The 17469-nt window shown below is 31.7% G+C and overlaps 1 protein-coding gene across 6 annotated transcripts in view; it reads left to right on the top strand.

The window, feature by feature from the left end:
• The first annotated feature begins 2580 nt into the window (after positions 1–2580).
• LOC123699944 (protein doublesex) overlaps positions 2581–17469 on the top strand; it is a 119593-nt gene continuing 104704 nt past the window's right edge. For all 6 annotated transcript variants that reach the window (XR_006752578.1, XR_006752579.1, XR_006752581.1 and 3 more), the window contains exon 1: positions 2581–3129. Coding sequence is in view for 2 of the 6 variants with exons in the window: in XM_045646995.1 (XP_045502951.1) it covers positions 2631–3129 (499 nt within the window). In the remaining 4 variants the exon portion in view is untranslated. The remainder of the gene's footprint in view (positions 3130–17469) is intronic.

Here is a 17469-nt window from a genome sequence, read left to right as displayed (position 1 = left end):
TTCTACTCTATTGCTACACTTTGAAAAGGCATCAAGCTTTATAAGGAATGTTTAGCGTTGTTAAAAAATATGAAATGAGAAGAAGTGAAGGGGAACCACTGATTAATTTGAACCAAAACACGTATCTTTGGATTTATGATTATCCATAATTCATAGTTCCACTAATCCTATTGTTTGGTCTGTGTATCTGTTGCTCTATCATGCAACAAATGTTGCACGGTTTGGATGCAATTATGTATAGTGTAAGCGTATAATACACGTGTGTATAGAATATAGATACATTGAGTATTTACAGGAATAATTCCAAATTGACGAATCTTTTTATTTTATAAGTTTTTCAAATAGGTATAGCTCAGAAAATAAAACAAATTTGAATATGATGATGAGATATGTACATATTAAGTATTAACAAACCATAAAATATATAAGTACCTAGATAGGTATTAAACAATATAACTCTGTAAGATGCATAGGATACATTGGGTGTTATTATAGATTCCTTTCTTTTTATTTGTTGTTTTTAAATTATATACCTAATGACTAAGACTCTATCAGTAATAACCAACTCTATATAAGGAGAATCATTATAAATTAAGAGATATTTGAAAATTTTCAACTAGGGTGAAACTCGAGTATTTAAAACAATATTTGACCTTTTTACACAATGCCTTTTAACTGTTAGATAACTGTTAAGCATATTAAAATATTTTATAAGTAAATACATAATATTATTTATCTACTAGACTAACTGTGGACGTTTAATTAATTTTTTAACAAGGCGTAGGAATGTCTGCAAACGTAAGTTGTCTAGCTTGATTCCAAAGAGACAGCAAAAATATCTGAAAAAATATCAAGGACAAAGTAGGCTACGTAAAATTTATTTTAAGATGGAAGTTGATATCTATACTTATAGGCATAATATGTTAACCTTTTTTGACAACATTCAAAATATTTATATCCGGATACAACTAAATAATTAAATTAATTAAGTTTAAATTAATGGCCATTTAAAGGCCCATGCGCGAAATATCATCTGTTTAAATAAATAAATATTATATTGTAAGAACATACACGTGGTTTTTGATTGTATAAGTTTTTATGTAAATTCGTAGTTATAAGTTCTCATTAAAAACTGATCATATCTTGACTAATTAGTTTTCATCGTTAATTGATTTAAGTGTTATTGCTATAAATATATTTAAATTTGATTCAATGTTGGTTAGATTTAATGTGTAACATGCTAATATGTTTGTTTTTATAACTGGTGTTACATTTACATGTGTAAATTGGAATATTTTACAAGTTTTTTTACTATTTGTTAATATTGTAAGTTGTAACATCTTAAGATATGCTGTTGAATGAAATATTGCCATTGCGTACATCGGAATGTACCGGCTAAGGTTTACCTAAGTATAAGGTGGGGTATCTAGTTTAAGGATCTGAATTAATATTTTATTATTTAGCCTATGACCTCGTAGGAGCATTTAAAAGACAATTCGGTTACTGTGTAGAAATTAGAAATTAGAACATAATTGTTTAAGATTATTCACACATACGTAATTATTACGTGCGCTCTCCACATGCACAGAACGCACACAGATACACTTTGGCAGTGTATCAACGGGACTGCGCGTGTGTGCGTTACACGCGACGGCTAGAGGTGCAGCCACACGCAGGGAGCATTTATTAGTGGGCCAATTTATTTTATTTCTTAATATATTTGTAGTGGGAGCAAAGGGCATACTTTCACTGGGGTCAATAGTACAGTTGAATGGTACTTAGCTTGTGTTAAGATGGTGGTATACCTATGGAAATTTTTCGACTTACAGTTGATTTAGATAGGTAATAAAGGTAGGTATTATGTGGTTGTAGGTATTTTTTCTATTTCTCGGGAAATTTTATGTGTTCCTGAATAAAAAACAAGCATATAGGTAATTTGCATACGTTAAATACATACCTACATACTTATTTAGCGAAACAATATCCAGATATGATTTATCAAAGATAATTATTGAAATATTAAATAACGATTAAATCGACAGTGTTTCTAAAGTCTTAAAGATCATATTATCATAATATTATGATGCGTATAAAAACAAATTATTCACCTGTTTGACCTTATGGTTGCCACTGTATCAGCGTAGGTATCTAAGACCGGTTCTACCAACAAATAGGGAAACAACTAAATACTAAAAGTGCTTTTATGCGTTATTGCTAAAAGTACAAATTTATTCCTACAAAACTTTAAAGTGTAAAGCTTTTAAGCATACAAATCCATAAAAATGAAAATAAGAAATTAAAAATACCATTACATCACGATGAGAAAGCAATTTGTATTTTGACAAATGGCCATGGACCATGGCCATGCTTGCCAACCCCTGGTGTCTGAACCTTCCTATTGGTAACTGTGGCGGCTGAGGCTGCACAGGATGATTAAGATTTGATCGTCCGCAGTTCCGTGATCAGAAAAGTAATAAAAGTGCAAAGTGCATCGTGCACAGCAATAAATGCATCGCGTCGAGGAGGGGCGCGGGGCGGGGCAGCGCAGCCGGCGGCGGGGCGATCAGTTGCATCGTGACCGCGCGTCGCGTCGCGTGTGTCGCTCGACGCATCTCATACATCGCGAAACCATGGTCTCCGTGGGCAGTTGGCGGCGCCGCTCGCCCGACCAGTGCGAGGAGCGCTCCGAACCCGGCGCCTCCAGCTCCGCCGTCCCCCGGGCGCCCCCCAACTGCGCGCGCTGCCGCAACCACCGGCTCAAGATAGAGCTCAAGGGCCACAAGCGCTACTGCAAATATCGCTACTGCACTTGCGAGAAATGCCGGCTCACGGCGGACAGACAGCGCGTCATGGCGCTCCAGACGGCCTTGAGGCGCGCCCAGGCGCAGGATGAAGCGCGGGCGCGGGCCGGCATGCAGCCGGTCGGCGTGGAGCTGGAGCGGCCGGAGCCTCCGATAGTGAAGGCGCCGAGGAGTCCCGTAGTGCCGCCACCGGCGCCGCGCTCGCTGGGCTCCGGCAGCTCGGTGGACTCGGTGCCGGGCTCACCGGGGGTGTCGCCGCACGCGCCGGTGCCGCAGAGCGCGCCCTCGCAGCCCACCATGCCGCCGCTGCTGCCGCCGCAGCAACCCGGTGAGTACAGTGATACCGTACATGATGACACCCAACACGTTATGCGTGTTTGTTTACGCGAGGACGCGTGTCTGTCGCTCACTATGCGAGATAGATGAAGTAACATGCGGAAACGCGTAAGCGTTTAATAAACAGCAATCAATAATATTCCATTTCCTCATTTAATCGAAGCCTTTGTTAAATGTTTTGAAATAATTGCAATATAGGTTGGTAAAATTAAAAAAAATACAATCCATTATAAGTGTAAAATATTGGCTATAAATTTGTTTATCAGCCATCACAATCTTAATAATAAGTAAATAACATAATATGACTCAATCACAAAAAGATTAACAAAAAAGTCGCGCTCTGTCCTCCGTACACCTAGTGTATCAGATTTAGATTACGGTTAGTTATTTCAAGATGTATGGGTCGATTCTATTTCAGAAGCCCGTATCTAACCTTTATTTAATACTGATACAATAGAACATTTACATTTGCATTCGCATTGTAATGTAATCATGCAAATATATAGGGTATATTAAGATAAGTATGCACTAAATATAATATTCCTCGATCCGAATTACCTTATCCGATGGTGATAACATGAGCGATTGCTGTTATTATTAGGTATACTTATTATAAGCAAATCACGTCTTCATTTTCGCTTTTAAACAATGATAGATTTGACCTTATAAAGAAGTCGCGCAAATTGCAAGAGGGTCATCAGATACCTAATGTTTAATTTGAAAGATAACATTTACAAATAAAGTCAAGTGAGTCATTATAATAATTTAAGATACTTGCTATGTTTCTCTGATTTTTGTTCAAAGGAAAAGAGATAGAGTTTTAAGAGGTTATAACTAACTAGTTAAGTATATGTAGAAAAAAAAAGTAAAAAAAATGACTGTACCAATAAAATCACACTAAAAATGAATTTCATACTTAAACTCAAAGTAACAAATAAGTATTTTATTTTTAAACACAAGTTACACCTGAAGAAAGAATTAAACTACAAAATTCAACAATCCTCGATGTCATTTATTATGGTTCGCCTAATTAGCGATTATATTTTGATTATGTAAGATGATAATAATAATATATTCTCGAATTGAAAAGTTAGTCAGGAACGAAAAGAATATAAACATTTATAGAAGTGCAGTGGCATACCTATCATGCGATGTTATAATATAATTTATTGGTATCCCTACTGCCATACTCATTCATTGCTATACTTAGATATAAACTCTTAAATTAGACCAGTAATTATAGGTTCTAAATGATATAACTATTTAAAAATGCTTAATCTGAAATTGGTATACTTTAAAAATAATTTAGTTCATCAATCAAAGTTGTCATTCTTTGTTAATTGAATGTGTTCGAAGATATGAAAGTTAATGCAAAGTAAAACGTGGTAAAACTAAGTCAGAGAACCTATCTCTAAAAATGAATCGCAAACTGATTTAGTAAGCGCATAACTCGAGAACGGCTGAACCTATTTCGTTAATAATTCATCTTCCAAATAATCTTTGACGTACGAGGATGGTTCCTATGGAGAGACAACGTAAACATAACTACCACAGGCGAAGCCGGGGCGGACCGCTAGTAATAAATAAATGTAACATATTCAGATAAATGCGATATTATAGCAAATTAAATACCATAAGATATGTAGCAAATACTACATAACTGTTTGAAATATTTGATCAGACATGCGACTCTGATATTAGCTCCTACGCAATGGAAGAGAAATCGAATGCTAAGAGCTTCTAAGAACATTTTAATCCGTAATTTATTAATCTAAAAACAGTAAAATGTACGACAGTATTATTCAAAGTATGCATTGAAAGATATTTAATTAGAAAGAACGCATTGTAGAGGCATTGTCGTTGAAATGATGTTACAGATGTTAACTTTATATTTTTGAATAATGCAGTATGCAATTCAACAATGAGTTATTTATTTGGATTATTTGCTTTCGATTCGATTTAAAGTAGATATGTTTTATTCTTTTAAATAAACACATTTAATGGAATCATTAAAAATCTTGTTCGTGTTCACTAAGTTTTATCAACGGCAACCTTCCGTCGGCAAGTTATAGGTAGGTAGGCTTTAGTAAGTTACTGTAGCAACAAAATTTTACAACAAGCAATTAAATTTCTATAATTGTATTTTAATTTCCGTTTAAATGACAAAACAAATTAGTTCTATAAATAATATTATTGCACACATTTTTTATATAGGAAGCCATTTTAAAAATTGTACAAAAAATTACTGCCTGGAAAACTAGGTATGTATATATACCTAAATGTGCAACATTTTTGATTAAATACAATAAAAGTTTTCCGGAATATATGTTATACAAATAATGATTATACTTTTATTGAATTATATAGGTAGGTATTGTATTTGAATAAATAATTTAAATCGGCAAATAACTCAGTCTTTATATTTTGTACAGAATAGAGAAATATAAAAATAGCTCTTTACCTACCTTTTTTTATATAAGACCTAGGTACTTGTAGTTATATTTTACACGTGTCTATGTTTTATTGCCAATTTATTTATTTTATTTAATATTAGTATTAATAATAAAGGTTTATGCATTTTATTATTAGATTATTCATTATAGTAGGTAGGTGCAAGGATATTAAAACTGCTATTATGAATACATAACAAATATTTTCACAATTAATGAAATTGTAATTTTAACTTTGGTTGGACGCTTGAAACATTAATTACTTAGGTAGATACTTACAATCAAATGAAGAGACAAAAATAACACTCATCTCAGCACATGCAAATTTGAAAACGATCTACAAACCAAGAAAAGTTTAAATTTTCTAATATAGATATTAGGAACACTTCTAGAATAGCAAAGATATACCTACATATTTTTTTACATCTGTTACCATGGTATCTATAATGTATAATCGGTGTGGTAAATGTAACGCGATTTACTAAAAGTAGGTAATTATTACTTGACCGACGAGCGATATTAATTGTACTATTTTATTAGAACCTAATTACAATATTTAAAAAAAAGTAACAGTAAATCAACAAATTGATGGAAATCAATTTCAGTGATCGAATTAATCCAACTTGATAAGTTATCAACTTTCATTCTTTCTTTTTGACACACAGGCACAACAATCTCAATCGAATCTACTCAATTACCAATAGAAGGTATTATTCTTTAAACATTTAGATATATTTTGACTCACTGATTGATTGATAATTTTTTTAAGAATAGAAAAAAAAACCCGCGTTATTCGCCTTGTCTTCGCGGGTTCGAATTCCGCCGCGTGATCGATTTTTTTCTATTCTTTAAAAAAAATATCATTTATAAGTTTAATAGCATACCTATCAATGCTATAAAACTACACATTGATTTTTTCATTCATTAACAACTCTTGTACGACCTATTAACCTATACTACCAAAGCCCTAGTATTCTGTAGTGTGCAGTATAGGTAGTGATTGATTAGAAATACGTGCTTCAGATCACGAGAATTATAACTAGAATTTATGTTAATATATTTGTGTATCTAAATCAGAAGATACTGAGTCAATTACAGGAATTTGAATTATAACTTTGTGGGTTTATATTGTTTTTGGTGTTGAAAATGTCGAGGACTGTGTACAATATTCCTGAACTTCAACAGAACAAAAAAAGAGATATAGATTGGTGTCTCGAATGCATTATAATTTTTTTAATCTGCTTGATAGTTGCAAAGATAATTTTTTAATATATAATACTACCTCTAGAAGAAGCTAAGTTCACTCGGGTAGACTTTTTCTGTTTTCTCTATTTAGGTACAGCTGCTAATACCTATGTACTATCTACCATATGATTGTTGAATTTGTGTAGATAAGTACTATAAATACTATTATTATAGTATAAAGAACACCAAATATATGATAAAAAGTAACTAAATCTCTTGTGAAGCATGAACGAAATAAGACTAAAGTTAATTTCTTAGTTAACGTTGCAAGATAAGAATTTTTATCTAAATACGGCACACAGAATGCCTTAATCATATCACACAAGTCACAAAGATACGTAGACTGAGTACTGACCTATCTTTCAATTAATAATGACATTGTTGTGACCATCGATATATAAAATTATTTTTTATAAAATTAATGGACTATATTTTTATTTAAAAACATTGTAAAGAAGTGCTCATTAATTTTCTTAATTCTTTATTTAAAACGCTCTGTTTCTGTTTGTTCTTAATTTAAAATTAATGCCAGAAAATTTCGAACGAATGGGCACAGATTAAATATTGCCATTCTCGAATTAAAATAAATTTGATTTTCGAATTTTATCAAACGCGTTGCTCCAATGACATTTGCATAACCTGGCAAGCAACAAGATAGTGTATCGGGCGTTTTACATCAAATAAAATATATATTAGTAATCAAAGTAACAGCTGATAACGCAGTGTCAATTGTAGTGATAACAATTGCATGTATAATTTAATTGTTCCTAGGTTAGGATTGCATTGAAAATCGTGTTAAAATTAGGTTGGCTAGATAGCTCATCTTGTGATAGTCATTTTGATGTATGTATTTAATAAACGATTTAAAAAGCATTATGCTTATAAAATAAAATAATTATTTGGGTAATAATGTTTTTAATTTATCTATAAAAGATTACTTCAATGAAGACAATTCATGAAATTTTACATACAAAATTAGTACAGGTATATTATTACCTGTGTAGGTAATATAGAGTTATCCTGCAAAATGCTTGATCAGGCTGCATATATAAGAACCTACCTACTACAATCAATGACAATTGTAATAAATATATTTCGTCATTGACTGCAAAAATATATAGGTACGCACTAAATAAATAATAATCGAAGTTATTTCGCATATCACTTATTACACGAACTTTGACGTTCGCAAATTTATTATCAACACAAAATGCTTGCTTTTTTACACACAATGTAAGACAGAAGCAGTTAATTGAACTATTAATTGCAATTAGATAAGGGAAGATTTAATTTTTTGTTTAAAATGTTATTATTTTATTGTTTTTGATTAAACATTGTTTAATTTGCTGCGATAACGGAATGTTTTTTGAAGTATGCATATAATTTTTAAGATTAAATATTATTTTAATGTAATCTTCATTCATGGGTAATTGCGGCAAGACTTTTTTAAATTATTTCTTTTTCTGAAGACTACTTTCCGAACTGCTGGTAAATATATAGACCTAAATTATCAATAAAAAGAAAATGGGATTCAAAAATTAATCTGGTTGAATAAATAAATGTTTGAGTAGGTACGATTAGTTATATACCTATATGATTAGAACAAAGGTTGGCTTTGAGCTATCTTTCCAGTGAAGTGATGGCGGAATAATCGTTTTATTACCTTTATTTAATTTATATACAACTGACAAGGACTTACATAAATAAATAATTAACAAAGCATTTTTATATTAATAAAACATACTAATATAAATTCTCAATAATTAATTATCTGTATCTACTGGTGGTGCAAAAGAGATAGTTGTATATTGTTAAAGAAAAAAATGTACTTAATAATATAAATTGAACATTGATTTTCATTTTAATTATACTTCTCAGCGACTTGATACGCCTTAACTGCTTATTATGATTGACGTGGAAAAGAAACAGAAATAAAATGTTTAAAAGTAAATGTCGTTCGTCTCGCTCCCTCCTTGAGGATATTTGAAGGGGTGGAACGATTTGGTAGGGATGAAGGCGGCGGCAATAAAAACTTAAGCCTATAGGGGCGGCAATGTTTACACTAGGGGTTGCTTTTAGACATTTTTGAAAGCCGAAACGGTATCTACCGACTATCGAGCCAGCGTATTTAGAACTTTTTAGGGCTTTAAGTAGAAAGTAACTGATATCGGCTTTGTCATAAGATTTACTTTGGTCATATTGCTATTATGCGTTAGTTTGTGAGGATGTACTAACAACTCTGTTGCGCGAAAATGGTTGATTGATTTTGAATGAAAGTTTGAGAAATTATGAAAAAAAAAAAATGTTTAAATTGTTGTCTACCTTTATCTTTATGCTCAAGCACCACGCAAATCACGTCTGAACAACAAGTATTTATAGGTAGGTACTCATAGATAATAAATATATTATTATTACTTATTAGTTGCAGATGTGTTATTAACTTATTATGGTGATTGGAATCTGTATGGAATTCTATTCAGAGTAGGAATGAAAGAATGGGCATCTGATGGGTAGCTGGTTTTAAACAAACTACCCCTATGTTGCAAACATTCTTTAAAATAATACATAGGTAGGTATCTATATATATATACTTACATATAATAAATCTGTAGAAGGGTCAATTCTGTACATTGAAAATATTGAAAAAATAAATAGCAGGGGGTGTTACTGGATCGATACCAAACCCAAATATGTGATTAAAAAAATTTTTGTCTGTCTGTCTGTCTGTATGTGAAGGCATCACGTGAAAACTAGCGGTTCGATTTCGATGAAACTTGGTATAATTATACCTTATTATCCTGGGCGTAAAATAGGATACTTTTTATCCTGGAAAAATACGTAGAAGAAATTTAATCTTAATTTTTCAGTTTTATCCATAGACGTTGTTCCGTAGAACCGCGAACACACGTTGCGTATTATTATAGGCCTAGCCGTATTTGGGAATTGGTTCCAATAGATATTTATAAGATGTTATTGACAGAGGTACTCAAAATGGAGAAATAACCATCCACGCGAAGACCGACATCCGCGCGGACGGAGTCGCGGGCGGAAGCTAGTTATAAATATAAATATGGAGAAATATCTCACATACCTATCTCTGAACTCAGGGTATAAATAATTAAAATAATTTTCACAAATCTCGTTGTTAATTATTGACAACAACAGTATATGAAGGTACCTTATATAGTTTTGTATTACCTAGTCCGAAATTACCCCACATACGAAATTCCCGTCGTAGCAGTAGGTATGCTGTATGACGCGACGGTAACCTCATAAACAAAAATTGTGACGTCACAGACGAGATTAAAAAAAAGGTGAAATTCTTTTGTTAGCTAAACGTGAAATATTAAAAAAAATGTGATTCTTAGTATATTATAGAGATCACCCGTATCATGAACACATTTTACCCCTTGGTACATTCATTAGTATAAAATTCCCTGAACACAATTTAGTTTTCAATTACATTGCCCTTTGTGTTAGACAAAGTCGAATTGTTTATGTTACAGTAAGTCTCTATCTCTAAAATAAGACGTGATCAAATATTGAAAAGTTCGATTGGGTTCAGTTTGGACAAAGAAAGGGAACTTTTGATGTGATTGCAGTCGAAATCGGGATCGCGTCTGAAAGAGTTGCTTGAGTTCAATGGGCTAGTGGCACCGTGACTTACTGCTACCAGGGTTGTCACGTCGCAGAAAATGTAAATTGATAAATGTGTCAAGAAGTTATGAATAACAATATAGATACGAAGAACATAGATAAATCGTTTTATTATTCAGCGTAGCTAGAGAATTTATTTTATTTCCCGTAAAAATGATAACTATATTATAAATATATTTATTGTCATTATCTTTTTTTAACGAAACATTAAACGCAAAAAAAAACCATAATAGTATCAAAGAATTGTTTGTTTTTGTCATTGATTTAGTTTAATAATAACACTCAATTTATTATAAAAAAGCGAAATAGCTTCTCGTATATTATTTACATTCTCAAGCCATTCCGCCCTTTATATAATAATGTGTCTAGCGCAATTAACAATCCCATATCTTTTAATAGGGGTATTTGTCCCTTTTCTACGTAAAGCGCAAACGGGTTGGTTGAACAGAGGACCTCCTTCTTGCATTATACCGGTATGACGTTAAAGTGTCCATAACGCTTCCGTTTTTTGTTATGTACGGAATCCGAGGCCATATTTATATCTCGTTTCGCTTCCGTCCCCTCCATTATGAGTTTACACTTTTTTCAAACTAATAACCTTAATAAACGTATACTTAGTGACGGATGGATGCTCTAACATCATTATAGTGTTTAAGTGCTTGTACCTATTGGTTACTGATCAATGGTTTAAATGCATTTAAATGAGTACTTGTGTTCATAATAATATATAATTATAAATAATAAAATAACGTTAATAAATATAATACCAATTTGTTCCCATAAAGGTATTTTTATTTATATTTTTTTGTGGCTTTGGCAACCCTATCAGCAGATCGCTGTTTTATGAGCACTCGTCATTAAATCTTCACCGCTCTGCAGGATTTAGCTTAGGGTTGACGTGCACAGACTAAAGATCGGATAGAGAACGTCTGATACATAATACATATAATTTGATTTATGACATACCTCCTCGTATAATGAAAGATACGAAAGAGACTAAAATGAGTAACGATTAAGCACCATATACAATACACATTTTTAAACTGTATGATATAAAAAGCTTAACGTGTAACTTAAATTTTCCATATCAGTTATTAAAACAATATATGAACTAACTATGAGCGGTATTAACCTAAAAATAAATAAATAAAAAAAAAAAAACAATTTCTGCCAGCCCTAATATGTTACGTAAATTTGATGTTAGTCGTATTTTGAGTTTCAGCGGGCAAGGTCGTGTGTTATATCTCGAATTTTCCGCGGCGCAAACTTTATTAAACTGTAGCTTTGGTAAGATATTATGCAAACATACGGAGGCATAAAGTCCGTTGCTGTTGAAATTGTTTTATAAATTCCTATGAATTATTGCAGCAAAATATTAGGTAGGTAATAGAACTCAGTATCTATTGAATAATATACCTATCGTCCTCACAAATTAAAGAGTGTTTATCTGTATCATAAGTTTAAACTCAAATAGTCTTGTAAATTTAAATAAATTGCCCTCTGAAAATGTTAAAAATTGCATAGATTCTGTGAAAAATACGGAAAACGCACTGTTGTTCTTGAAAAGCTTGGCCTTATGCAACGATAATTTAATTCTCTTTGTCTATTGATATTATTAGTAGGTACAGTAAATAATTGGGATTAACTAAAATATTTTGGTTCGGGACTGCTGCCAATAAATAGTCATTTCATTTATTTTGTTTTATTTGGCTGAAAGCTTATGCTTGTAACTTGTAACATCAGTTAAGTTTTAGAGATAATTCTGGAATTTGTTTCAATTAAGAACTTGGAGAGTTATCTTCAGATTGTTGTTTGTTTCGTGAATTTATGCGCTGGATGAAATGCGAACGAGTTTGTAATGTCGTCTTTTTTCTGATTTAATATTATCATAACTAGTTACCTATTATAAAATAACATAAAATAGGTATGCTAATACAATTTTTCCGCCGAAAAATATTTGTGCATGTTATAGTTGGTATGAATATGAATGACTGAAACAAAACAATAAATCAATGAAATAAATGTCCACACAATAATACCTATATATTAAGTACCTTTTGATTTCCTATGTAATAATTTATACAGAATAGAACGGTCATGTCCGGTAAGGATTCACAACCTCCAAGTAACAGTAAATCTTTCATATGTCCAAGAAATAAGTATCTACTTGTACCTTCCGTATTATTTACATTTGACGAACATAAAAGTTGACACAAAAGGGTGTTATTATACCCACGAAAGGGACTGGTTATGTAGATAATGTAAGAGGTTTAAATCGCGTAATGATTGTAAAAATGTATACTTTTTATTCTTACATCTTGTATGGGATGTGTAAGTAATTCATTTCGGTATGTAAGTGATTAAAATTAATATAACGAGTTATTGCCGAGTTCTTATTGGGAAAGTTATGCATAGGTAATATTATTATCTACCTTTAAGTTACGTGGCAATTCGTAGTTTTAGATACGTACATAAGAATCTAAATAAGGCTAATCAAATCAATAAATTCGAAAAACATATGTTAAAGTATATGCTAGGTATAGCTTGTATATGTATGTATAAAGCTTTAGGGATGAAGAAGGTAATTTTTAAATAAAGTAATTATGTCTACCTATTAAGAATTAAGTATTAAAACCACTGCTATATCTGAAGTATCTCTAGTTGTCTGTTAAAAAACGACAATTTTTTAAGTCCACCTCAACAATTACGTGTTTTCATATCAGAATTGTATTTTACATACTGAAATACCATCAAGATATTCGCATAGTAAAACTGTATTAAAATAAAGCTATACACAACGAGATAATTATAGAATGAAACTGGGCTTTAATTATGCACAATAAACTGAATCAAAGGTTACGATTTAAAGGCAATTCGTTTTATAGTCCGCTTTGTGCAAGTGCTTCTTGTATTGTGAATCATTTCTAATATAACCCCACAAATACCAGCTGAAACGTATGATATAATTTCTTGCCTATGTACTTGATATGACGGCTATTAAAGTCGACAACACGTATAAACTCTTTAATCATTATATGGAATAGAACTTTTTAATACACATATTAATAGGCGGAATAAATCCTACAGATTGACTCACATAAATAGTATCAAACAAAATCGCGTTACACCGTCTGTGAGTCTGTATGCTGAAAACGGACGACGCGGACGCCTCGGGCGGATAGTTAGTTTAAAATAATGGGACGCCATTGTGGTGTAAATAATAATTATAATATGTTTGTTTATACGTTAACGTTACGCAGACTGGCAGCGACATAAATAATATTTAAAAAAAAAAGAAAACCCACATGTGTTTGCTAAGCAGTTTTCCACGTATCCAAATAACAGTAAGTAATTGCAATTTGCAATTATTAGATATTTTAAAATAACGGTTTAATTATTGTCCCGTGTACGCACATTCCATAGGTTTTTATTTACCATAAAACGGCTCTTGGTAATAAAAACTCCGGGTGTTTATTTAAGTGACTGTTATTTCTATCACTTTTACCTAGAGTAGGGAATTTTTCCCAGTAACCGCAATTCCATACTGAAAAACGTTTGTTGTTCTCGTGGTGAAGTTTTTAAACGCACATTATGTTATTTCACTTTCTTTGGCATCTGTTATGACTGTTACATTAGTATGTGTTTGTATGCATGTAGGCTATTCATATAAAAACTTATATTTTACCGATAAACTATTAACTGTTAATTAAAAGATTCACACACTGTTTTTACTACAAAAGCAGTACAAAATTTATTGGAAAACTAATTTACAAAAATAATCAACGATGTCATATCCACAAGTTTAGTCAGCGAACTTATTGAAGTTTGTAGATTTGGCTCGAGCTCTATTTGATTGTTTGGAACTTTTGAACAAAGGCAACAATTGTCTGTGTAAAATATAACTTGTGTCTTGTATTATTACGAAAATCGAAGGAAAATTGCGTAGTAAAATAGAATACGTATAGAATCGATTGATGTATGTTCAACTACGTTTAATCGAATAAACAGTCTTATTTCCATATAATAATATTATGTTATTTATTATACTACTTGAAGACTTTGTTCTCTATTTTCGAACATAGAAAGCTCTGAAGGTTAAAACAATAGCTGTTCGATTTGTGTAACACAAAGCAAGCTTTCGAGTATATTTAGTCGACCCTAACTTAAGTTTAATCGTTCGCCTTGAGACCACATATAGAACATGTGTAATATGAATTCATTTTTAATTAGTGAGCGATGAGTAGGTACATAGGATAGCTCGGAACCCTTTTAGCCGGATGGGTATTATCCTGGCGGTCGTAAAACCACGTTTATAGCTCATAAAACGAAGTGGAGATACACATTCAAAGCGAATGTGCATTTCGCATACTTGTTGCACTTTTATAACCAATATATTTGGTTTGATTTGTTACTTCTGGGCGACGCAACGAAATGGATACGATTATGTATGAGTATACTGTTTTTTGTTTGTTTTACATTGCGTTTTATGTGCGAGCTCCGCGGATGGACGACAGTAAAATGTTTATATAAGCTTCATTGTGCATCGACGCTGTTAATTTTCAAATAATGCGCCCTTTTCTATTGTTGTTAACGACTAAAGGTGTCTTGTCATCATTTGATAATATAAACTCGAATAAATATATCAAAAAGAGGCTATCTATAAGTAAATAGTAACTTTATGAACAAGTATTAACTCTTATTATTATTATAGTTATCTTTATTGATAAAATTGTAATATCTATAAAGGTACTTACTTGGCTACTTAATATTATTAAAATTTAGGCCTGAAAGAAAAGGAAAGTAACAGACAGGTGATTTCAATGTTGTTAAAATTTTATGACGCTACAATAAAAGTCAAATGTATAACATATACCCAAAAATAAAGATTGGAATAATTGAGTTTGTTTTATTAGTAAGTAAGAAGTAAGAATGCTAATTTCATTATTTAACTAAGCGCATTTTTATTTCTTCAGCACTTTGAACTTCAAATAATCCAATTTCATTTTACACATAATATTTTCAAACATTTTCAATTCGAACGGAAACATATACAAATATATGTTTATTTTTCTATCAATAAATGGTTTAAAAAAAAAATTGTGTACAAATTACAACATACCTCTAGTTTATCTTGTCCCATTAAACGTTACATAAATTTATTCAAATTATTTAATATTTGTAAGCAAATATACTGTAACATGTTTGTTCTTAATAAATAGAATCAAGGTGAATACTTGTGGCAAATATAATGATAAAATATTTTATTAACAACATTGATAACAATTTATTTGAAATTTATTCCAAGTGCTCTATTTCTCTTTTCTCAAAATTATTATTTTTATAATGTTTAATTAATTCTGTTTCTGAATAACTGAGATTAAAGATTAGAAATGAGGTATTAATTCCGCTAATTAATGTACTGCTCAATGCTGCTAATGCATGTTCAAAAAACAAAATATTTTTTAACGGATTATCAACTTGATTATAGTATTTTACTTGTGTGTTTGCCTGTTAAATGTAACTTATTATTGACTAGCTTCCGCCCGCGACTCCGTACGCGCGGAAAAAATAAGAAAAGTTAAGATTTATTTTTTTCTACGTATTTTTCCGGGATAAAAAGTATCCTATTTTATGCCCAGGATAATAAAGTATAATTATACCAAGTTTCATCGAAATCGGACCGTTAGTTTTCACGTGATGCCTGAACATACAGACAGACAGACAGACAGACAAAAATTTTTTTAATCACATATTTGGGTTTGTTATCGATCCAGTAACACCCCCTGCTATCTATTTTTTCAATATTTTCAATGTACAGAATTGACCCTTCTACAGATTTATTATATGTAGGTATAGATAAAGATACAAAAGCTTGCTGCACACACTTTATAATTTGTCTTTGTAGTTTATCGTGTCAAAAATGTTAACAACAAGGAAAATAAACACTCACAATTATTTAAATATTCAAAATCTACTGATAACCTGTTTGCATCTATCGATATTATTTACCTGAGTTAATATTTATTTTCAAAAAAGGACTTTACTGTGTAAATAATAATTTGAATGTCACATTGACCAATTTGTTGGTCACGGAAAGAAATTAGTTTAAATAATTATTCTGTCTGTGTGTAAAGTTAAATGAAACGTTTGCATTTATCATAAAGTAGATTCAATACGATTGCGGTTTTTGTTTAAAGTACTCAACGCATATAAAAGTGTAAATATAAAGTAGTAAAATAAAATTTAAATCCATTGATATATTTTATTCTCTATCAGCCGTGGTTGGTAACGAAGCGCTCTCCATCTAATATTTCGCCCCTTATTATTTTATTGCACAGTATGGAAAACATGCAGACTCAGGAACATAATATTAAATGCATCTATAGTAATTTTTCTCTAGGCACAGAATACTTAATCTACCGCTAGTCTAGGAAAGCATTTCAATATGCCATTTGGTTATGGTCAATATCTAGATGAAGATCATAGAGGAAAAGAATAAGGAAATACCTTTTATTTTTAACCGCGAACTTATAATCTAGCCGTAACAGCCAACAAGGACCACACACGCTCCTCACTAAATACCTACCGCCCTATAAAAATTCAACGCAAACAACACATACAATCATATAAATACATAATATTAGAGGTATGTAAGGAAATAAAATATAATTTTATTACCGCTCGGTTTATAAGTTTTATGGGCCGAATGATCGTCGGATAGATGTCAGTGAGGCCTAGACGTCGTAAATAAGTATGAAATATGATAATTGCAAAATTCTCCAATATATTACGATTTAAACATTGACGATTCGCGCGACGTTTTGTGGGTCATAACTCGGGCATTCGAGGAAGGGATGCCGTCCCTTTCGCACGGTGTTTGCAGACAGCATTCTAGCGTCTCAGGCGCGTCTGGCACACTGGATCTAAAGACTACTGCGTTTTTTGAAGTGAAACTTCTTTATTCGCGTTGAGAGTAAAAT

Source organism: Colias croceus, chromosome 18 (assembly GCF_905220415.1).
Source record: "Colias croceus chromosome 18, ilColCroc2.1".
In the NCBI taxonomy this organism is placed as follows: domain Eukaryota; kingdom Metazoa; phylum Arthropoda; class Insecta; order Lepidoptera; family Pieridae; genus Colias; species Colias croceus.
This window is presented reverse-complemented; position numbering and strand designations above follow the sequence as displayed.